This window comes from Anopheles darlingi, chromosome X (genome assembly GCF_943734745.1).
Source record: "Anopheles darlingi chromosome X, idAnoDarlMG_H_01, whole genome shotgun sequence".
NCBI lineage: Eukaryota > Metazoa > Arthropoda > Insecta > Diptera > Culicidae > Anopheles > Anopheles darlingi.
In genome coordinates, this window is record NC_064873.1 from 75,808 (window position 1) to 100,000 (window position 24,193).

A 24,193-nucleotide genomic window follows, 5' to 3' on the forward strand; every position below is an offset into this window, starting at 1 on the left:
ACAGGACAAGGAATGTGTCTTAAGTTTCGATGAAATGAAGGTATCTGAAGTAATGGAGTACGATATTGCAGCAGATGAAATTATGGGTCCTTTTAATTATGTTCAAGTTGTTATGGCGCGTGGCCTTTTCCAAAAATGGAAACAACCCGTATACATCGGATTTGACCAAAAAATGACCAAGGAAATCGTGAATACTTTAATAGAAAAACTTTATCATAAAGGGGTTAATGTGGTATCCATCGTCAGTGATAATGCTTCGACAAATATATCTTGCTGGAAAGAATTGGGTGTAGTAAGCTATAATGAACCCTTTTTTAAACACCCTGTGACAAACACTAGAGTTTATGTGATTCCGGATGCACCCCATCTTTTAAAATTGATGAGAAATTGGCTGCTAAAGCCAGGTTTTGAATATAATGGGCACAAAATTCAATCCGATATATTATGGGATTTAGTATCTGAAAGAGATAATTTAGAAATTACATCGACATTTAAACTAACAAAGGGTCATATTTTGTTGACTTCTTTAGAAAAGCAAAACGTGAGAAAAGCAGCAGAATTATTGTCGCGAACAACGGCTGTTGCTTTGCGGCACTATTATCCACACAATGAGAACGCGATCAATCTTGCCAACGTTATTGAAAAAATAGATTTGTGGTTTAATATTTCTAACTCGTGTAGTCCAGTCGCCAAGCTGGACTACAAAAAAACGTTCACCGGCAATGAAAATCAAATTTCAGCATTAGACGAAATGCACGAGTTCCTTTGAAACATGCGTGTGATAGGAAAAACTAATTTACAGATTTTTCAAAAATCAATGCTCATGCAAATAACAGGCTTAAAACTGTTATTCGTGGATATGAAGGCAAAACATAACATCACATTTTTATCCACACGAAAGGTAAGCATACCACTCGCAAAGCAAGAAATTTTTGTATATCTAATATAATATTTCTTTTCTATATTTACAGCTAAATCAGGATGTGCTGGAAAACTTCTTTTCACAAATTAGACAGATAGGTGGGGTACACGATCACCCTTCACCTAAAAGTTGCGTTCATAGAATTAGGCTAATAGTTTTAGGCAAGACACCAACTATTTTAAAAAACCATACTAACATTGAACAAGTTGAGGCAGAAGATCTACAAGAATTTGAAGAAGATGAAACCTTTATAATGGCGAAGTTATTTTCAGGGCCTTCAATCGTAATAGCGAATACTGATTTACATGACCGCGAAAACTCGGAAAGTAGTGAAATATTGAGTTCCGTAAGTAGTTCGATGGGCGAAAATACGGGCCAAGAAAGCGACGGACTACAATACATAGTAGGATTTTTAGCGAACAAGTTCAAATCAAAATATCCGGAGCTTCAATTGGGAACACAATCTTTAAACATCAAGAGCGATCATAGCTATTCACATCCTCCCAGCTATCTACAACATTTATCCGTAGGAGGGCTGTTTGTGCCGTCAGAAGAGTTCCTAAAATCATGTCATAAAATGGAAAAGATATTCCAAAAAATCCACCCTAATGGTAAATTTCAATACACTCAAAATGTTGTAGCCAGATGTTCCACCAAAATAGAAACCAAAATGAAAGATCTACCGCCAACGATAATCAGATATTTTGTTAAGCTTCGAGTGAATGTTCGTATACGATATATCAACATGAAAAATCTCAATGAAAAAGGGTTACTGCCCAAACGGAAATTACCGACTAATGAAAAAAGGACAAAGAAAATGAGGAAGATAGTAAATTAGGAATCAAAACTTGAAGCATTAGTTCGCCGCGGTGAACAATTCGCGCGCGCTTCCGTTGGGGTCAGCAGTTAGCGATACTTTCAAGTGCTAAAAGCGAAACGATGTAGCTAGAACAGTGCAGATTGAAACGTTCCTAAATATACCATGACAAAGAGACAAACAACTCAAGACAATGAGGAAAATTATTAGTTGTTATCATTGAAATTATTATTATCAGCAGCATCAGCTGAGCCGGATCAATCTCGAATCGGGCAGATTTTTCCGAAAGCCAAAATAGAATGAAATGAGTCACTGCGTCATCTCACGCCCTTCGACTGCCAAGCAACAAGCTGCCGACCGTTGAATCGATGGCTGCATTACCGCTCGCGGCAGGAGCTAAATCAGCCGAACCGGCGACAACATGCCTCACTATCAACATCCCCATCCTCTTCATCAACGAGCGTTTTCTTACCCTTCAGCAGCGGTGAGATGGATTTAGAACCGGCTCCGGTCTCCTTCATGACCTCACTCAAACGCGTCTCTGAGATTCGCGGGACGATCCCGACGATCGACTGCCCGTTGTTGGTGCCGCAACTGTTGCTGGTGGCTTCCCACCCTTGCGATACTTCCGCAACACCTTGTACCGCGGCATGCCTTTACACGCAAGTTTTCCACATTAATGCTCGCCTCATCTTCCTCGTATGCTTCTCTCGATTCAGTTTTTTTACGACAGCACCCGCAGCTCCTGGATCACGGGCCCCTCGAACAGGTGTCGCAACGCATCGCACACGGCAAAGAACGACCTGCTCTCGCCAATGTAAACTATGTTGCTCGGAGCGGACACAATTAGTAATTCACCGGTTCAGCACGCACGATGCATCAACACGGCGGAGGGCGCGTCTTCTATTGCGAACGTAACCACGGTTGGCGACTGCTGGCCAACATCAAAGTCGTGCGTGATGCCGTCGTTCATGATCCGCTCAGTGCAGCAGAGATGAAGGGCGGGCGGTGAAGAAACACGCAGGAAACACTCGATGTTTCCTTCCGACTCGAGTTTCCGTCCTCGGACCTCTCCATCGGTCGTATCGACCAATAGTTCTTGCCACCTATACCAGAACAAGAGCTGGCTAGCGTTCCTGGACCGTGCTCACTCGCTGTAAGGGCGATTCTACATTGGTCAAAAACTTTTGATGCCAAGTCAAAATTTGACTTGGCGTCAAAAGGTCCATACATAAAAAAAAATGGTGTATGTAGGACACCTTTCTACGCCAAATCAAAAGAGCTACTTTGGCGCTCAGTTTTGATACAGTGAAACAAAAAAACATAACTTTAAACACATGCGCCTACAGCTTTTTTAAAAAAAAAAAATGCTTTAAGCTGAATGACAGACACATAATGCTGCACTTTAGTGTAGTCGTCTCGTAGATGGCAGCGCCCTCTGTAGCCGATCGCTCCAAACCGGCAGCGCCCTCTGTAGCAGATCGCGGGCGTCACCCTTTTGGCCATTTGTCAAAAGTTTTTTCCATTTTTATGGAAAAATGTAGCTCTTTTGTTTTGACTTGGCATCAAAAGTTTTTGACCAATGTAGAATCGCCCTAAAACATAACTCGGTTGCTCGAATGATCTTAAATAGAGAGATGAATCATTTAAACATCCGAAAAAGAGTGAAATCAGGTACTTTCCTTGATAAAACCACCAAACTTGCCCATATCTTCTTCTTCTTCTTCTTCTTGAAACTCACGTGGTTTTGTTGATAAAAGCGCCCTGCTATTATATAGCAATTTCATGAATTTCACAGGTGGAATCTATCTGAGTCACTTTTGTGGCAATTTCGTGAATTTAACTTTGGTTTTTTGTGACAGTGCCACTTTTCGTGAATTTTAACATTCATAATACAACTGAAACGCGAAAACTGGCCCGAATTGGCTACCAGGTGCTGAAGGCGCTGAACCATCTGAACCAGCACGGGTAAACGCTGCGTTGCCAATGTGTTTTAAATAGACAAGATAAGTCTTTCTGAATCACTTTTGTGGCAATTTCATAAATTTCACAGGTGGAATCTATCTGAGTCACTTTTGTGGCAATTTCGTGAATTTAACTTTGGTTTTTTGTGACAGTGCCACTTTTCGTGAATTTTAACATTCATAATACAACAGAAACGCGAAAACTGCCCCGAATTGGCTACCAGGTGCTGAAGGCGCTGAACCATCTGAACCAGCACGGGTAAACGCTGCGTTGCCAATGTGTTTTAAATAGACAGGTGGAGTCTTTCTGAGTCACTTTTGTGGCAGTTTCGTGAATTTAACAGGTGGAGTCTTTCTGAATCACTTTTGTGGCAATTTCATGAATTTCACAGGTGGAATCTATCTGAGTCACTTTTGTGGCAATTTCGTGAATTTAACTTTGGTTTTTTGTGACAGTGCCACTTTTCGTGAATTTTAACATTCATAATACAACAGAAACGCGAAAACTGCCCCGAATTGGCTACCAGGTGCTGAAGGCGCTGAACCATCTGAACCAGCACGGGTAAACGCTGCGTTGCCAATGTGTTTTAAATAGACAGGTGGAGTCTTTCTGAGTCACTTTTGTGGCAGTTTCGTGAATTTAACAGGTGGAGTCTTTCTGAATCACCTTTGTGGCAATTTCATGAATTTAACAGGTGGAATCTATCTGAGTCACTTTTGTGGCAATTTCGTGAATTTAACTTTGGTTTTTTGTGACAGTGCCACTTTTCGTGAATTTTAACATTCATAACACAACTGAAACGCGAAAACTGCCCCGAATTGGCTACCAGGTGCTGAAGGCGCTGAACCATCTGAACCAGCACGGGTAAACGCTGCGTTGCCAATGTGTTTTAAATAGACAGGTGGAGTCTTTCTGAGTCACTTTTGTGGCAGTTTCGTGAATTTAACAGGTGGAGTCTTTCTGAATCACTTTTGTGGCAATTTCATGAATTTAACAGGTGGAATCTATCTGAGTCACTTTTGTGGCAATTTCGTGAATTTAACTTTGGTTTTTTGTGACAGTGCCACTTTTCGTGAATTTTAACATTCATAATACAACTGAAACGCGAAAACTGCCCCGAATTGGCTACCAGGTGCTGAAGGCGCTGAACCATCTGAACCAGCACGGGTAAACGCTGCGTTGCCAATGTGTTTTAAATAGACAGGTGGAGTCTTTCTGAGTCACTTTTGTGGCAGTTTCGTGAATTTAACAGGTGGAGTCTTTCTGAATCACTTTTGTGGCAATTTCATGAATTTAACAGGTGGAATCTATCTGAGTCACTTTTGTGGCAATTTCGTGAATTTAACTTTGGTTTTTTGTGACAGTGCCACTTTTCGTGAATTTTAACATTCATAATACAACTGAAACGCGAAAACTGCCCCGAATTGGCTACCAGGTGCTGAAGGCGCTGAACCATCTGAACCAGCACGGGTAAACGCTGCGTTGCCAATGTGTTTTAAATAGACAGGTGGAGTCTTTCTGAGTCACTTTTGTGGCAGTTTCGTGAATTTAACAGGTGGAGTCTTTCTGAATCACTTTTGTGGCAATTTCATGAATTTAACAGGTGGAATCTATCTGAGTCACTTTTGTGGCAATTTCGTGAATTTAACTTTGGTTTTTTGTGACAGTGGCACTTTTCGTGAATTTTAACATTCATAATACAACAGAAACGCGAAAACTGCCCCGAATTGGCTACCAGGTGCTGAAGGCGCTGAACCATCTGAACCAGCACGGGTAAACGCTGCGTTGCCAATGTTTTTTAAATAGACAGGTGGAGTCTTTCTGAGTCACTTTTGTGGCAGTTTCGTGAATTTAACAGGTGGAGTCTTTCTGAATCACTTTTGTGGCAATTTCATGAATTTAACAGGTGGAATCTATCTGAGTCACTTTTGTGGCAATTTCGTGAATTTAACTTTGGTTTTTTGTGACAGTGGCACTTTTCGTGAATTTTAACATTCATAATACAACTGAAACGCGAAAACTGCCCCGAATTGGCTACCAGGTGCTGAAGGCGCTGAACCATCTGAACCAGCACGGGTAAACGCTGCGTTGCCAATGTGTTTTAAATAGACAGGTGGGTCTTTCTGAGTCACTTTTGTGGCAGTTTCAAGGTACTTTAAAAAGACAGGTAGCTTTATCCAGAACAAATCCCCGATCGTATTTTAGAAAAAACTTCAGAGTTTGACATTCACGGGATGGTGGGATGTTTACTTCGGGAACGCTCTTTTCGGAGCTGTTTTCGCTTTTCTGTGGTATTACGACAGTTAAAATTCACGAAAAGTGGCACGAAAGTTGAAGTTTATGCAAATATTCCCAAAATTCTTTCAATAGTTTCAATATGCTATCGGTCCGTAGGTCTTGCCACCCGGCCTAGAACAAGAGCTAGCTAGCGTTCCTGGACCGTGCTCACTCGCTGTAAAACACAACTCGGTCGCTCGAATGATCTTAAATAGAGAGATGAATCATTTAAACATTCGAAAAAGAGGTACTTTCCCTGATAAAACCACCAAACTTGCCCTTATCTTCTTCTTCTTCTTCTTGAAACTCACGTGGTTTTGTTGATAAAAAGCGCCCTGCTATGAATGTCAAACAAATTGAAAATGGTGACCTGTCAAAGCGGTTAAGAAGCTACCTGTCTTTTTAAAGTACCTTGGTGTAGACACAACCCGCACCCGAAGCCCGTAATTCTGACCAAAACAGCATAGAAAAAGAAGATGCCCCATGCAGCATAAGAAAATGACAGTCACATGTGAACTGTTTCCACATTTCTGTGGACCGAAACCAAGGCAAGGTGTATTAAAGACTCAGGTGTTTCTTAACCGCTTTGACAGGTCACCATTTCGAATTTGTTTGACATTGGTGGTAGGGCACTTTTTATCAACAAAACCACGTGAGTTTCAAGAAGAAGAAAAAGAAGATATGGGCAAGTTTGGTGGTTTTATCAGGGAAAGTACCTGATTTCACTCTTTTTCGAATGTTTAAATGATTCATCTCTCTATTTAAGATCAATCGAGCAACCGAGTTATGTTTTACAGCGAGTGAGCACGGTCCAGGAACGCTAGCTAGCTCTTGTTCCAGGCCGGGTAGCAAGACCTACGGACCGATACCATATTGAAACACTAGGAAGAATTTTTGGAATATTTGCATAAACTTCAACTTTCGTGCTACTTTTCGTGAATTTTAACTGTCGTAATACCACGGAAAAGCGAAAACAGCTCCGAAAAGAGCGCTCCCGAAGTAAACATCCCACAGTCCCACCAATGTCAATCTCTGAAGTTTTTTCTAAAATACGATCGGGGATTTGTTCTGCATAAAGCTACCTGTCTATTTAAAGTACCTTGCCTTGGACCGAACCTAGATCCAAATAAACGGAAGTGCACACCGACGCACCTCCGCCACTCAAGGGCGGTCAAAATCGAACGGGCTATCAGGAATGCCGCGCACTTTTATGTAAGATGAATTGGAATTTGAACGCAAGTGGTCTCCGTTGAACAATCATGTCCGCCGCACATAACCATGGTTAACCATGCACCGCTCTGCACATAGAAGAATTTGAGTGAAATGCACTTTGTTCTTGCCGTATTCTAAAAACTGCCAATGAGACCGCTTAGCATGCACGCAATCTCCTAGCAATTACCGGTAGGCACTTTTGGGAGTTGTTTTGTAAAAAAATGGGATTGAACAACAAACGAAACGATGCCAAATGCAATCAAAACAGTTACCCCCTTTTTATTTTTAGATTAAGATCAATCGAGCAACCGAGTTATGTTTTACAGTGAGTGAGCACGGCCCAGAAACGCCAGCTAGCTCTGGTTCTAGGCCGGGTAGCAAAACCTACGGACCGATAGCATATTGAAATACTAGGAAGAATTTTTGGAATATCTGCATAAACTTTAACTTTCGTGCTACTTTTCGTGAATTTGAACTGTCGTAATACCACGGAAAAGCGAAAACACCTCCGAAAAGAGCGTTCCCGAAGTAAACATCCCACCATCCCATGAATGTCAAACTCTGAAGTTTTTTCTAAAATACGATCGAGGATTTGTTCTGCATAAAGCTACCTGTCTATTTAAAGTACCTTGGTGTAGACACAACCCGCACCCGAAGCCCGTAATTCTGACCAAAACAGCATAGAAAAAGAAGATGCCCCATGCAGCATAAGAAAATGACAGTCACATGTGAACTGTTTTCACATTTCTATGGACCGAAACCATTGCAAGGTGTATTAAAGACTCAGGTGGTTTCTTAACCGCTTTGACAGGTCACCATTTCGAATTTGTTTGACATTGGTGGTAGGGCGCTTTTTATCAACAAAACCACGTGAGTTTCAAGAAGAAGAAAAAGAAGATATGGGCAAGTTTGGTGGTTTTATCAGGGAAAGTACCTGATTTCACTCTTTTTCGAATGTTTAAATGATTCATCTCTCTATTTAAGATCAATCGAGCAACCGAGTTATGTTTTATAGCGAGTGAGCACGGTCCAGGAACGCTAGCTAGCTCTTGTTCCAGGCCGGGTAGCAAGACCTACGGACCGATACCATATTGAAACACTAGGAAGAATTTTTGGAATATTTGCATAAACTTCAACTTTCGTGCTACTTTTCGTGAATTTTAACTGTCGTAATACCACGGAAAAGCGAAAACAGCTCCGAAAAGAGCGCTCCCGAAGTAAACATCCCACAGTCCCACCAATGTCAATCTCTGAAGTTTTTTCTAAAATACGATCGGGGATTTGTTCTGCATAAAGCTACCTGTCTATTTAAAGTACCTTGCCTTGGACCGAACCTAGATCCAAATAAACGGAAGTGCACACCGACGCACCTCCGCCACTCAAGGGCGGTCAAAATCGAACGGGCTATCAGGAATGCCGCGCACTTTTATGTAAGATGAATTGGAATTTGAACGCAAGTGGTCTCCGTTGAACAATCATGTCCGCCGCACATAACCATGGTTAACCATGCACCGCTCTGCACATAGAAGAATTTGAGTGAAATGCACTTTGTTCTTGCCGTATTCTAAAAACTGCCAATGAGACCGCTTAGCATGCACGCAATCTCCTAGCAATTACCGGTAGGCACTTTTGGGAGTTGTTTTGTAAAAAAATGGGATTGAACAACAAACGAAACGATGCCAAATGCAATCAAAACAGTTACCCCCTTTTTATTTTTAGATTATTCATCGATAAATCCAATTGTGAGCCTTACTAGGGTTGGCTAACGCTATTGTCAGCTATTGCATCGGTTTCGTCCAGAATCATGCATATGTACCGTGCCATTTCACTTGTGTCGCCATTCATGTTGTCGTCGTCGTAACGCTTCACAAAGTCCATGGCGAGCAGTTGTTCGTAATTGGCACGATCTTGGTAATGTTTCTTCAAGCATTGATCGATGAAGTTGTGAAATTCGGCTGAGAACGGCTCGCTTCCGGCAGTGGTCACTTTGGGCAGTCGCGGTGGCTCATCCGTAACGACCTGCTTCAGCTGTTCGAACGGTGTCCGCCAGGTAGCGTAGGGAAAGCGGCCTGTTGCAATCTCTACCATTGTGATACCCAACGACCAAACGTCGGACCTAATATCGTAGCCGGCAGTTCGGCTGCAGCTGGCCGGATCAATTCGCTCGGGTGCCATGTATGGTTTGCAGCCTGCGTCGATCGTTTTCGCCACGGAGTCGACGAGATAGCCTGTGCATAGAACGAACGAGCCAGAGATTCGCTAATCAGAGATAGCGAAACAGGTGAGCGCAAACCGGACTTACCAGATATGCCAAAATCGCACATTTTCACGTCCCCGTGACGATTCATAAGAACATTCGACGGCTTCACATCCCGGTGAATGACTCGCAGCTCCGTGTGTAAGTAATGTAAAGCGCGAACGATTGCCAGCGCAATGCGTGCCAGAATGGCTTCCGGAATAGTTCGGCCAGGTCGTTTGTACACTACGGGATAAAACTTATCTACGCTGGTGTCCATCACTTCCATGCAAATCCAGACATCACCTTCGCGGAACAGAGCACCGTAAAACTGAACTGTGTGCCGGCAGTCGCTGGCGCGCATCGACACGTCTAGATCCATAAGCAATCGCTTCTGCTCTTGCGACTGTACGCCGCCGCCGCCACCGCCACCAGCTACACCAATGCCGCTTGTGACCGTAATTCGTTTTACCGCCATCACTGTGCCGGATGGTTGGTGCAGCATCTTTTCGACGATTCCATAGGCCCCGCGACCAAGGTCGGCCAGTTTGCGCAAATGATCCGCTTCCACCACGAACGATCGCTCACCCACGGTCAGCGTCCCTCTTTTATCCAAGTTTCTCGGCGTACTCTTATCAGTACTGTCCGCCGCACTGTTGCTGCTGCCCGGTCCATCCAGCTTCACCTTTAATCCCGGCTTGATTCTCCGGGAAGCCATCGTACCGATGCGTAGTGAAAACCGAAGTTGAGCTCGGAGTAATTACCAGCGACCTAGTTCTGTTGACAAGGATGCAGCAAATTGGAGACAATAATTATTAGCACAGTTCAGTTTGAGTTAAAGACCCTCGGGCAAAAAATAGCGGAGCAGCAGTATAACAAAATCTCAACAATACAACAGCAGTTACTCTCGACCAATTCCGATGCTGTCCATTGCACGTTCGATCTGTTATACAGAAAATAAGAAAACGATAGCACCATCGGAAAATGTAAGGAACACTTGAAAACCATTCAAGGAAAAACATTACATTTTTTGGCGTAGAGAAAAGTATTCTTACAAAATAAATTACAGTAAATAAATCGTTGTTTTCTAGTGCTTTTAGCACAGTCATGTCAGGGATGTCAAACCACGCGTAGAAATGACAAAGACTGTGCTACACTACGGGAGAATATCGTTCAAATTTATAAATAAAAGTAGGTATAAACCAATACATACACCTCAACCGATTTACGGTAAAAAACCAAAACATACACCTCAACCGATTCAAATAATTTTAGCGGGTAAAAAACCAAAACATACACCTCAACCGATTCAAATAATTTTAGCGGTTATACATTTCAAAATTTTGCCGTTAGATAACCATAGAATGAGCCGGACACAGAAATACATGTGGAAAGTGGAGGAGGGGTGGGGAGGGAGCGAGTACATACCAAGTACATCGCTTATACCTTCCCCCGTCCCTTCCAGATAGATAAAAAAATGATTTAGACATAATAATTATCCCAAAAACATGCACACCTTTTCAGTTAAATATCTTTAAAAAATACGTTATAAACGTTAAATAGTGCTATTAGAGAAGGGGGTAGGGAGAAGCCATTACATTTTCACTGTCGAAAGATAGTATTTGGGTAGTTTTTCGCACCATAAATTGATTTAATCTCATGTTTAAGGTTCTTGTTCATTCCACTGGTTATTTAACGGTCAAATTTTGAAATGTTCGGCCCCTAAATGTATGCAATTAGAATCGGTTAGTCTACCGAATCGGTTGAGGTGTATATATTGGTTTTTTACCTTTTAGCGGTTATCCATTTCAAAATTTTGCCGTTAGATAACCGTTAGAATGAGCCGGACACAGAAATACATGTGGAAAGTGGAGGAGGGGTGGGGAGGGAGCGAGTACATACCTAGTGCATCGCTTGTACCTCCCCCCGTCTCTTCCAGATAGATAAAAAGATGATTCAGACATAATAATTGTCCTAAAAACATACACACCTTTTCAGTCAAATATCTTTGAAAAATACATTATAAACGTTAAATAGTGCTATTACGGAAGAGGTAAGGGAGATGCCATAACATTTTCACTGTCGAAAGATAATATTTGGGTAGTTTTTCGCACCATAAATTGATTTAATCTCATGTTTACGGTTCTTGTTCATTCCACTGGTTATTTAACTGCTAAATTTTGAAATGTTTGGTCCCTAAATGTATGCAATTAGAATCGGAAAGCCTACCGAATCGGTTGAGGTGTATATATTGGTTTTTTATCATTAATTTAATCTCATACTTAAGGATCACGCTTAGTCCACCGGTTATTTAATTTAAAAATATTCAGCCCCTAAATTTATCTTATTACTTGCTCGCAGCCTACCGAAATGGTTGACTATAAATTGATTTTTTACCTAAAATAAATCCCTACAATGGAGAGCGGTTAAACATGAACTGGTCACCTTGTGTATGCCTTTTGTCATACGAGTAGTTTAACCGTTCGTTTCCCTCACCTCCCCCAGCCAGGATAGTTGAAAGGCAGACTAAAACTTTATAACTGCCCGAAAAACCAAATACACGTTTGCAATTTGAATTCATCAATCGTTCGCAGCTGTTCCTGCAGCTCCCGCTGCCGCGTACCTCTGCTACAAAGCGTTACGTAAAATGCATTCCGTCAGGCACGTTGACGTTTTGGCGGTCCTTTCTAAAAGCTTTCAAAAACTACGAGCTAAATTATAGCCCGTATAGGTTGCTTCCTTGGTGTGTGCACGAGCGCCCGCGCACTTCTATGTGTTTGTCTGTGTGCGTGTATCGTCCGAGCGGGAGCTTTTTGGGAAAAGCGTTTCCGTTCCCGTTCGACCTGCGCCAGTCAGTCTGAGCGTGTCCGGTGGTGCAGTTCAGTGTTCAGGACGCTCTCACGCAGTGCACCCGGCCCCGTGTTGTTGGAAGAAAATACTGGCAGAAGGGCGTGCACGGACGTGGGAAAATGGTGTCAAGGGAGCGCCAAAAGCCGTGCGCCGTGCGCCTTGTAGAGTGTAGACGAACCTACACAGGCTAGTGCGGCTAGTTCCGGAGCGGAGGCACTGAGAGGTGCGAGATTGCAGAACGAAATCGAAATGCAAAACGAACGGTAGAAATGCAAAATGCAAATGCAAAGCCCTCAGCTCACCTCACAGTATGTGTGTGTGAGGCCTAAAAGGTGAGCAACCGAGGAAAGGGGAAGAAAAAAGTGCGTGCGTGCGTGTGCTGGTGTGTGGCTGGTCCATGGCTAGAGATGGCTGCTGATGATAATTCGTGTATCGATTTTCTTGGCATGCGCCAGTGTAGTTACTCGGCTCGGCCGAAGCTCCAGCGGCACCGACACCGTTCGATGTGTGTGACACTGATATTAGGCAAAACGGGCACGGGGTAACGTGTACACTGTCAAGGGTGCACATGTAGGCATATATGTATACCGCGCACTCCTTCACCAGATCGGGCGTGATGGAGTTACCGATATGAGTAGATGGGTTGGTCGTGCTTTCTGCTACGCGCGCTAATGGAGGCGCCTGGTCGCTTGTGGTTTGTATCTTGTGTGTGCGAGCGTGCGCGAGCGCGCGCATGTGTGTGTTTATGTTGGATTGTGTAGTAGTGCGTAGCAGTAGTCATAATAGTAGCCGCGCATCGAATTGCGCGAATCGAAACAACCATCCAGCAGCAGCAGACCGGACCCAAGTTCAATCGCCGCACCTCGTTGTCTCCTCGACAACACACAATCAAACTTCCCGCCCAACGTGTCAAGGGGAATCCGTGAGAGGAAGGAAGGGAGCGAGCGGGCGCACACCAGGCGATCAGTTTCATCAGGTCGTTCCAATTTTTATGTATCTTGACTGATTTCATTAGAACACACTCCGGAGGAGGTGCCGGAATACTAATGTCAGCACAAGCACAGCGGTCATAGTGGAACACTAACCCCCCCCCCCCCCATCCCTTACCTACCCCCTTCCCAGTCCCTCTTGAAAAGGCAACTTCATAATAATGCTCACCATCGTCATCAACTTTGGAATCGAATGGAATTGATCCAGAAAGGCTTGAAGTGCGTTCGCTCCAAAAAAAGGGAAAGATAGTGAAGGGATTGGAGGGTTAGAAGCCCGTTTGGAGAGGACAGAGAGAGATAGATAGATAGATAGATAGATAGATAGAGAGAGAGAGAGAGAGAGAGAGAAAGAGAGAGAGAGAGAGAGAGAGAGAAAGAGAGAGAGAGAGAGAGAGAGAGGACAGAGGGAGAGTGCATAGGGTATTTGCGGGCGTTATGCATCGCAGCAACAGCTCACTACCGCGACTGTCGCTTCGCCCTTCTTTTCCTTTCTGCTGCATGTGCACACACACACACACACACACACACACACACAAACACACGCACGCGCGCGCGCACACACACACGCATATATATACATGGTGGTGCTCTTCTTGCCGCGTCCTTCTTCTAGCGCACTTTATTCGCCCCTCGTTAGCTCCATCGGGTCGCGGAATGTTCTCCAGCGAATCCACGGAAATCGATATTGTGCTAACGCAGGAACAGCAAAAACAACAATACACACACAGCAGCAGCGATACGATACGTATTGCTGGTTCTGGGCTGGAAGTGCAATTCTAAATGGTTTACATCGCCCCCTTATCTGTGTGTGTGTGTGTGTGTGTGTGTGTGTGTTTGTGTGTGTGTGTTCCTTAATGCTTTGGCTTTTTTTACGGGAATCATTAAATCTCGGTGCCTTAAAGGATCATAAAGCGGGAGCCGTGATGCTTTCAGCATCCATTACTGCAACCCCTAACCAGTTATAAATAGAATACCGAACCCGCGCTGCGCTGACGTAGCATGTCATCTGTTTTATTTTATTATTGTTTTTTAATATATATTTTAGGTAGAACATTAGACGTAGACGAGTTTTTTGATTGGTGAGAGATAGAGTGTGCGAACAGTAAAGGCAGAGAGCAAGTGAATCCAAAAACCAAGTGCATGTGACACGCGTAGTAGTGAGTAGTGACAATCGAGGCTAGGAAGCGGTGGAGTTGATCGTTCCTCGTACCTGTTCCCGCGTCTAGCCTGGGCCCCTATTCTGGTGCCTCTGGGGAAGGAGGTTAAACAACCGCATCAGCTGTTGCGTGCCGAGCCCCCGTGGTGTGCGTGTGTGTGTGTGGCGGACATGCCGTACGCGCGAGGAGCTGCTGCTGCTGCTCCTGCGTGGGCCCCGGTATGTGACGGTAGCTTGTAGACCAAAATTGCGTGAAGGTGTGGAGGTGGCGGCGGAGTGTGGTGGCAGTGCGGTAGCCGATAGTGGTAGTGGTAGTGGTAGTAGTGATGATGGTGAAGATGGTGAACAACATGAGGCAGAGCACGATCGGTATGCTGTTGGTGCTACTAACCATACCGTGGGGGGCGGGCCGGTTCGGGACGGCGATGGCGGGGCATACGAGTGCGAGCGGCTCGCCGGATCCATCGCCGGGCCGGTCGCCCGGCCCACCGACCCTGCTACCATCGCCGGGTTCACTGTCGTCCACCGAGGACGAAACAATCGCGCCAGCCGATAGGGATGGTCGCAGGCTGGGCGGCGGCGGTGGTGGTGAAGGCTTCGCCGGTCCGATGCTCGGCTACGATGACGACGAAGAGGGCGAGCAGGATGCGGAGGGTACGACAGACGACGAAAGCAGCGTAGTGGTAGTAGAGGACCGGACGTTAGCGGAGCAAGAGGGTGGCGAGGAGGAGGTGGAAGAGGAGGAGGAAGAGGAGGAGGAGGAGGAGGAGGTGGTGGTGGTGGAGAAGGAGGAACCGGTGCTGGATGTTGAGCAGGAGCAGAAGGAGAGGGCACAGGTTGAGGGGTATGTGCCGGAGTCCGACGATCAATCGCTTGATTACGACAATGGAGAAGGTGGAGGCGCTGATGATGGTGAGGAACAGGATGGCATGATGGAGGAAGAGGAAGAGGAAGAGGAGATTGGTCAAGGTGCCAAAGAGCATCGGTTCGCCTTCCCCGCCGCCGGGGACAACCCGTGTGCGTCCGCCATCTTGGACTACCTGGAATCGAGCGGTGGCGAAGGGACAGGTATACGGCGTAACTCACCGGAGGACGGCACCGATCTGCACATCGACGTGCGCCACGATCTGTTCGACACGCACACCGGCATCGTACCGGGGCTTCTCTATCAAGGTAAGGGAGGGCGGGAGGGGAGGATGGGGGGTTGGGCTGAAGGATGGCTTCTTTTAACCTGTGCCTGTGGGCGTACCTGCAGTGGAAGTGTGGCGCTCACCGACCGCCGAGATCCGGGATTTCTACATCGAATCCATCACGGGCGGCCCCGCCGGTGTGCAGGGGCAGGGGCATGGTGGTGGCCACGGTTCCCGCTCTACCGAGGTCCCGATCGGTCGCTTCGATATAGTGAGCGAGGGCGGATACAAGCGGGCAGCTGACTACCACCGCCCACTGCTCGGCGACTACGACGACGACGACGACGACGCGACACCGGACGCCATACCGCGCAGTACGTGGATCGAGGACATGGAGCTAGACTGGTTACAGCACGCTGGTGCTGGGGGGGGGCGGACGGTTGCTGCCACGGGCTCCCATCATGGGCGGCTGGTATTCGGCGAGAAACCACCCCCGGAACAGGAGCTGGAGCTAGAAATGGAGGAGGGCGAAGACGAAGGGTCGGACGAGGAGAGCACGCCGGGCGGGAGGGAAGCGGGCGGTCGGTTGCGGAAGCGGCTTCGGCGGTTACGCCGAGGACATCCCCGGCGGCGACGACGACGCCCTCGTCCTCGGAAACTGCGACGCGCCGCGGTCTGTCCGGACAATGTCTGGCGCCAGAACTTCATGCTGGACGAACGGATGGTCGCGAACTGGTCCGTACCGCGGTCCGTGCCACAGCGGATAGCGCGCGACGACATCCGGACGTCTACCAACCGGACCGTCGCTAGTGCTGCCGCTGGTAGGAAGCAGTCGCTCCATGACCAACAGCAGCAGCAGCAACAGGAACTACAGCAAGGAACACTGCTATTCTTCCGGTAAGTTAGGACAGTGGAGTTCGGCTTATCTAGAGGCATTCCCACTCTTACTCCCTGCCTGCCTGTATTTGCTCCTTACTCCTCCGTTAGCGTACTATACCGGACGATGACCAGTTACGCGGTCTACGAGCTCATCTACACGGTAGTATTGTTACAAGGTTAGTAGACACCATACTGAAAAAGAAAAAAAAAAAAAAAAGAGAGAGAGAGAGAGAGAGAGAGAGAGAGAGAGAGAATCATTCCGACATTTTATTCTTTTTGCTGTTGTTGTCGTTTGCACACACATACATACAGAGTGCCATCTGTTTCTGAGACAATCGCAAGGGCTACTGTCATCGAGCAGGCTTCCGCTTGGTTACCAGGACTGCCGCGTCACGTTCCCGGTGCGCTCGTCGCCAGCCGGGGTCAGCCACCGGGACGAGCCGCCCGGCTTGGTGGTGAAGCTAGCCCGCCTCAACACACCCTGTCGCAATGGCGGCTACCTACAGTTTGTGCCAACCTCGGCTCGGGTCACTCCTGTCAGTGGTGGCAGCAGCGGCGGCGGCGGCGACGACGGTCACGGTGCTGGCGACGTGGCCGGTGGCGAAACCGACGGAGGCAACCTTCCACGACCCATATCACTGTGCGGTAAGCTGGAAGAGCTGCCGCCCGAGGAGCGCTCGTTTCACTTCCAGAACCACACCAACACCACCCTGCGGGTGCACAATCAACCGCTGTTCAGCTTCCACTACCGGCTGGTCGACTACTGCTACAATGTGACGCTGCGCGACCGTGCGGCGACCCTGCGATTGCGGCCATCGGCCGGCACCGCCCTCGATTGCTACTTCCGCATTCATCTGCCGTACGGGTACCGCGTAGCGCTGCAGCTGCTGACCAATGCATCGACCAGCACCGGTAACGACGACGCCGAAGACGACGCGGACGTACGGCATGAACCTATCACGCTGATACCGCTCGCCGCTGCGCCATCCGCAGTCGCAGACTCAACGGGGCTGGGTGTTGCTGGGTTTCGCTGTCCCGATCCCGGTGGTGGCGGTGGCAGCTTGCTGGTGGAGTTGTACGAGGTCGGCTTTCGTCGGTGGGTGCGTTGCATCAATGGGAGCTCCTCGGCACCAATCACTCGCTACACGCTGCTCTCGGCAGGTAACCACATAGCGGTTAAGGTGAGCAAATACACGGGCCCAGGGGGCAACAACGCAACAACGGCGGGGGCGGCGGCGTCGGCGGCCATCGTCGCACCCTCGCTACTGCTCGAGTACCGGGCGCACCCGGTCCCGGCCCTCACCTCACATTGTGCCTTCGGGTGGCTAGCGACCGAGCAGCTCTGCATCGCGGCCATCGAGCGGCGGCTGCCGTGGCATGAGGCCGAAGCCGAATGCAACCGACTCGGGGGCCACCTCCTCTCGATACGTTCCGGCGATGATCAGCAGCTCATCGATCAGCTGCTGCTGCACAGGTGAGTCGCGTGTGTGCGTGTGTGTGTGTGCGATCACTCAATTGTTTTGTTGTTCTTCTTCTTCTTCTTCTTCTGTTTTCCCTGACCCACCGATAGTCCCGGCTACAAGGACAGCAACGCGTACTGGATCGGGGCGGCCGATCTGATTACCGAGGGTGATTTCCGGTGGAACGATAAGTTTCCCTTCAGTTACAACAGTGCGTATCTCATCCCGGTGGCCTCCAATCCTGGCCCTGGCAACACAAACACCTTCTCTTCCACAATCCTTCTTCTTCTTCTTCTTCTTCTTCTTCTTCTTCGTCGTTTTCTTCTTCTTCTTCTTCTTCTTCTTCCTTTTCATTTTCATTTTACTACTACTACTACTACTACTACTACTACTACTACTACTACTACTACTACTACTACTACTACTACTACTACTACTACTACTACTACTACTACTACTACTACTACTACTACTACTACTACTACTACTACTACTACTACTACTACTACTACTACTACTACTACTACTACTACTACTACTACTACTACTACTACTACTACTACTACTACTACTACTACTACTACTACTACTACTACTACTACTACTACTACTACTACTACTACTACTACTACTACTACTACTACTACTACTACTACTACTACTACTACTACTACTACTACTACTACTACTACTACTACTACTACTACTACTACTACTACTACTACTACTACTACTACTACTACTACTACTACTACTACTACTACTACTACTACTACTACTACTACTACTACTACTACTACTACTACTACTACTACTACTACTACTACTACTACTACTACTACTACTACTACTACTACTACTACTACTACTACTACTACTACTACTACTACTACTACTACTACTACTACTACTACTACTACTACTACTACTACTACTACTACTACTACTACTACTACTACTACTACTACTACTACTACTACTACTACTACTACTACTACTACTACTACTACTACTACTACTACTACTACTACTACTACTACTACTACTACTACTACTACTACTACTACTACTACTACTACTACTACTACTACTACTACTACTACTACTACTACTACTACTACTACTACTACTACTACTACTACTACTACTACTACTACTACTACTACTACTACTACTACTACTACTACTACTACTACTACTACTACTACTACTAGACTGGTTCCCGGGGTGGGCCCACCAGGAGTACTACAACCGCCAGCCGAACGATGATGGGCTGAGCGGGCAGGACTGCGTCGAGGTACGACGTCACTTCCAGGGTGCAACGACCGGAGGTGGACCGGCACCAGCTGTCAGTACGGGGGGTGCGGACTCATTGACCAGTTCGTACATGTGGAACGATCGCAGCTGCGATGCGCACAATTACTTCCTCTGCGAGCGTATGGTCGAAAAGGGTAATGGGAGCGGGCTGGCGTCTTGCGTGACGTGTCATGTGTCATGTGCACATCCCTTACCAACCCATCCCTCGCCTTTTTCTTCCCTCTCAGAGCCGGTCGAGCGGCTGGTGAACGAGGCAGAGTGTAACGCGACCGTGACACTCAGCGCCGAACGGTCGAAGGCAACCGTGTGGAGTCCGGGCTTCCCGCAGCTCTACCCGGACAGCGTCGACTGCTACACGTTCATCCTGGCACCACCCGGTTACCGGGTGGTGCTCGACTTCGAAGAGATGGTGCTCGAGAACGAACCGTTGTAAGTATTGGTTGCACGCCACACCGAACAAAATGACAGATAGTTACTATGTTTACGTCTCTGCACCCATCCCCCCCCCCCCCTCTCGCCGCCACAGTTGTTCGTATGACTTTCTGCAGCTGGTGGAACCGGAGAATAGCCGGGCCGGCCTGGGCAAGTCCACTGGGACGGTACAATTCCGATCGAGAAACTCACGCCACAGTGGGCGCTACAGTATGCTGCAACAACCGCAACAGCAACAGCATCGACGTAAAGGTGGTATCGGTCGATCGTCCGCACTAACGACGGTCGCAGCGTCCCAACAGGGACCTACTGGGCACCGTGGGACTACCGGTCACAGTACTACCAGCACCGACTACCACCACCGAATACACTTCAACGTGAGCAACGTTGAGGTGTTGCAGCCGAACGATGGACGGTACGCGAGCAGCATACCGCTGCCGGAGCCCCCCACCCTCGGTAGCGCACCCCGGCGGATCTGCGGCGACTGGAGCTCCAAGCTTAAGCTGCTCCGCTACGTCACCCGCGGTCCGGCACTAGGGCTTCGCTTCGTGTCCGATTACTCCAACAATTTTGGCGGCTACAAGGCGAAGATCTCCATGGAAAATGGTAAGTGCAGTACCGTGGGTGCCTAAAAGCGAGGCAGCCAGCTAGGGTTTAGCTAGCCCAACCCCCAAACTACCCTCTTTCCATAAGAAATCCAGGGCTTCTCTCTCTCTCTCGCTGGCTCTACTTCTCTTTTTGCTATTTGCTCTTTCGCTCGCTCTCTGTCTCTCTCTCTCTCTCTCTCTCTCTCTCTCTCTCTCTCTCTCTCTCTTCTTCTTCTTCTTCTTCTTCTTCTTCTTCTTATTCATCATCTTCTTCTTGTTCTAATCTCTCGCTCTCTATCTCTACAACTGCCATTGACTACCATTATAAGCATTGGGGTGCCATATTTGGTTTTAGTTGTGTACGAGGCACGACGTCTATTGAGCGTCCACCTACCAATTTTTGGTTCTGCTATTCCTGCATTGCCACACACTCCTTGACGTCCTTGTCATCTCGTATCGTACGCGTGTGTTCGTGGCTCCCATTCTTCTCTCCCCTTTTATTTTTATACCTCGTTTGTTACCGTCTCCTTCTTCTTCTTCTACTGCGTGCTTATATTTCTACCAGTGCACGATGCTCTGTCACTCTATAGCGCACTTGAGCACTTTGCGCCCACGTGTACATGTATGTGTGTGTGTGTTATATGTGTGTCTCCCAAATCGTAACGCAACTCACCTCCAGCGCCCCCAAATATATGGGGCTGTAATTGTTGGAGTTCCGAGGATTGTTTTGCTGCTCTGCTCGAAGCACAGGAGCAGGGACAGGACCACTACCAGCAGTAGCAGAGACAGAGCCAGAACCAGAGCCAGAGGGTCCGTTCGGGCATTAATTCCGCTTTAAAGCATTCCTCCACAATTGACTGCCCGCTCGATCAATACAAACCATCAACCCCACCCAAACCCCCGCCAACCACCAACCCCACCTAGATCCCCTCTAAAAAACTGTGTAGTAGACATTCAGATGCCGATACGAGATACACATTAAATACCTGTATTCAATATGCTTAGGAAGGCCGAGGGCACCTGGTAAGTGCAACTTGAACACCAACCACCTGCCATTACCCCCTTTTAACCTTTGCCGCCTGCCGCATTACCTATTGCTGCTACCTTGCTGCCTAGTTCTAGTTTTGATTTTGACGTTTCGATCGAACCCCTTACCCCCCCCCCCCCCCCGCGAGATCTTCTCTGTATTCGTGTCCAATGATAGCGTTGCGTTCTCTCTGCATTGTTTTGCATCCATTTTTGCCGCTCTTTCAGACCTAAGTGTAGGCAACATCCCAAAACACCCCAAACCTCTAACCCTCTCTAGTTGTCCTGCTCCTTCCTCCTCCTTCCTGGCGAACCTGGAAGAGCATGACAAGCAGCTAGCAGGGACGTTACGCTTGTAGTTACGTTACATACAGTCTGGTATTGTTGAGTGTGGATCGCGCTTCTATGTGTTTGTGTGTGTGTGTGTGGCTGTGCGAGCATCTATAGCCTGTTGCTGCTTTCCGTTATCTTTACACCGCTGTGCATGTACAGCTTGGACGAAGTTACTGCTTTGCTGGCTGCTCCCCCCCCCCCCCGCCAATTCTCTGACCGTGCCTGTACGTATGTATGTCTGTGTGTGTGTGTTTTTCTTGCTTTGTTCATACTCATTTTGCGTTCATCCTAATGCGAGATCCCGCGGAAGTGCTAGCCAGTACAGAAAAAACGATACAGAACCAAAAATAAAAATTACTACTATGCTCCATGCCACCCCTTATTGTTGCGGGAGCATGCGCCACCCCATTGGTTTATGGCTTGATTGTCGTGCGCGCTATTTTACGCCCCTTTTTGCTGTGAATCTGAGCTATATAACAACCTGTTTAAGTTGAGTGACTGTCCGGGGGCCTGATCCTAGGGGCGAGTTTGCATCACACCGGGAAGAGGGTTAGCAGGTTACCTAAATTGTTCCACCCTGTCCTGATGGGCAAACCCCCCCCCCCACCCCTTCTAATGCACGGCCGGTTCACGTGTGATGTGACTCGCTGCATCTCTCTCTCTCTCTCTCTCTCTCTCTCTTCTCTCTCTTCTCTCTCTTCTTTCTCTCTATCTTTTTCTCTCTCTCTTTTGCATATAGATACGTACATGTATATTCCCTCTCTGTTTCGCCCATGCTCTTTTGATTTGGATTTTCTTTCGTGCAATCCACATACACACACACACACACACACACAAACACACACACAAACACACACACACACACACACACATATATATATATATATATATATATATATATATATATATATATATATATATATATATATATATAACCACAAAAACATAAACACATGCATACATACACGCGGACACACGCATCTGCGGCACCTGCAGTGACATCCGAGTGTCAGGATGAGCGTATCAAGGCGTACAACAACTCGTGCTACCTGATCATCTCGTACCCGGAGGTGGACTGGACGACGGCTCAGCAGATATGCCGCGGTATCGGTGCCCAGCTCGCCTCCATCTCGACAACCGACGAGCAGAGGTACGTCCGGTAAACCAAAACCCGTATAACGTTTGCATTAAAAAAAAGAGACAAAATTTGAATGATGATAAGAAAAAAACCTTCCAAATTCAGCTCACAGATCTCAATTATCTGTCTTAGTTTGTTTTCTTATCACCATTCATATTTTGTCTCTTTTTTTTAATGCAAACGTTATATGCTATCTAATCCCTCTCGTGCGCTCTCTCTCTTTCTCTCTCTCTCTCTCTCTCTCTCTCTCTCTCTCTCTCTCTCTCTGTGTCAGGTTCATCACGCTAAACATTCGCAACAGCCCGGACTACACGCCACGCTCACTGTACTGGGTGGGCGGTGAGATGACGGCCACCGGCAACCTGGAGTGGACCGACGGTGCGAAGCTCAAGTTCGAGGTAAGCCCTCCCAGACCCCCCAAGCAAATGGTGAAATGTGGTTAGCGGCTACACCACCTACACCTCGTCTACCACCATCACCACGAACAGGGCTGGCTACCGGGGCAGCGACCGGAGCAGAACAAGGCCCTTAAGATGCCGGCCTGCTTGGGGCTCCAGTGGAAGGTGTCGCCCACGCCGATGATCTCGTCCGGGCTGCACTGGACGGCGCAGCGGTGCGGTGCGATCGGTGGCTACGTGTGCAAGAAGCCCCGCCCAACCCTGGACGAGCATACGGTGCGCAACCAGACGCAATCGGGCACGGAGGGCCGTCTGCTGTCGCCCGCCTTTCCCAACCCCTACCCGGCCCAGACGGACTACTGGGTCCGACTGGTGGCACCCGAGCGGCACCGCATCATCATCCAGTTCCAGCGGCTCGATCTCGAGCAGCAGGACGAGTGTCTGTACGATTACATCAGCATCCAGAACTATCCGCCGCTACCGGGGGACCATCCGGCACGGTTCGACGACCAACGCAACAGCAACGAGACGTATCATGGTAGGCAGGCGGCGGCTTGGTTGCGTGGACGGTTGCACCACCGCCCGGTACGCTTCATCAATCCGGGCTCCGAGCATGGTGCAAGTGTGGGAGTCCGGATCGCCACCGATGTCGACGGTGGCGACTCGGCGGCAGCGGCGGTGACGGCTGCATCATCGGCGGCGGCTACATCGTCGTCGTCGTCGTCGTCGTCGCTCCCGGATTCCGGCGCCGGCGACGTTAATCCCTCGTTCCAGCCGTACGTCCGCTGGTGCGGAACTCATGATAGCAACATGTCCCGTTTCGATTTCATCTCCGCCGGCAACGAGGCGTTCGTTCGCTTTCACTCCGACTTCTCGATCAACGGGGCCGGCTTTTCGGCCACCTGGAGTGCCGTCGACGTGTCCGGGTGTCCGCTGCAGACGATCACGTCACGCGAGGGCGCGATCCGCAATCCGAACTATCCGTACTTTCTGCTCGACCGTCTCGACTGCACGTACGTCATTCAGGCACCGTACGGGCGGCGCGTTTGGCTCGAGTTCGTACGGGCCG

General features: G+C 47.9%; 2 protein-coding genes across 4 annotated transcripts in view; one reads left to right on the forward strand and one right to left on the reverse strand.

The window, feature by feature from the left end:
* Nucleotides 1-8,524: 8,524 nt before the first annotated feature.
* On the reverse strand, nt 8,525-10,502 carry LOC125954539 (dual specificity mitogen-activated protein kinase kinase 6). Of its 3 annotated transcripts, none has more exons than XM_049684952.1 (3): nt 9,496-10,270; nt 9,056-9,421; nt 8,525-8,655 (listed from the first exon to the last, which is right to left on the reverse strand). In XM_049684952.1, exons 1-3 carry the CDS (start codon nt 10,145-10,147, stop codon nt 8,573-8,575), a joined length of 1,101 nt encoding a protein of 366 aa, XP_049540909.1. In that variant the 5' UTR covers nt 10,148-10,270; the 3' UTR covers nt 8,525-8,572. The 3 variants fall into 3 exon arrangements, with proteins under 3 accessions (XP_049540909.1, XP_049540901.1, XP_049540894.1); XM_049684944.1 differs by lacking the exon at nt 8,525-8,655 and adding an exon at nt 10,485-10,502 and having other exon boundaries at nt 8,878-9,421; nt 9,496-10,206; XM_049684937.1 differs by lacking the exon at nt 8,525-8,655 and having other exon boundaries at nt 8,878-9,421.
* Nucleotides 10,503-14,774: 4,272 nt separating this feature from the next.
* The window catches only part of LOC125951111 (uncharacterized), a 22,594-nt gene continuing 13,175 nt past the window's right edge, over nt 14,775-24,193 (forward strand). The window contains exons 1-13 of the mRNA XM_049679746.1: nt 14,775-15,155; nt 15,213-15,597; nt 15,680-16,451; nt 16,542-16,609; nt 16,746-17,907; nt 18,004-18,104; nt 19,108-19,344; nt 19,438-19,639; nt 19,737-20,248; nt 21,235-21,252; nt 22,585-22,738; nt 23,001-23,124; nt 23,215-24,193. The exon at nt 23,215-24,193 is cut by the window's right edge and continues 177 nt beyond it. Of these exons, the coding sequence (XP_049535703.1) occupies nt 14,775-15,155; nt 15,213-15,597; nt 15,680-16,451; nt 16,542-16,609; nt 16,746-17,907; nt 18,004-18,104; nt 19,108-19,344; nt 19,438-19,639; nt 19,737-20,248; nt 21,235-21,252; nt 22,585-22,738; nt 23,001-23,124; nt 23,215-24,193 (5,095 nt within the window). The remainder of the gene's footprint in view (nt 15,156-15,212; nt 15,598-15,679; nt 16,452-16,541; nt 16,610-16,745; nt 17,908-18,003; nt 18,105-19,107; nt 19,345-19,437; nt 19,640-19,736; nt 20,249-21,234; nt 21,253-22,584; nt 22,739-23,000; nt 23,125-23,214) is intronic.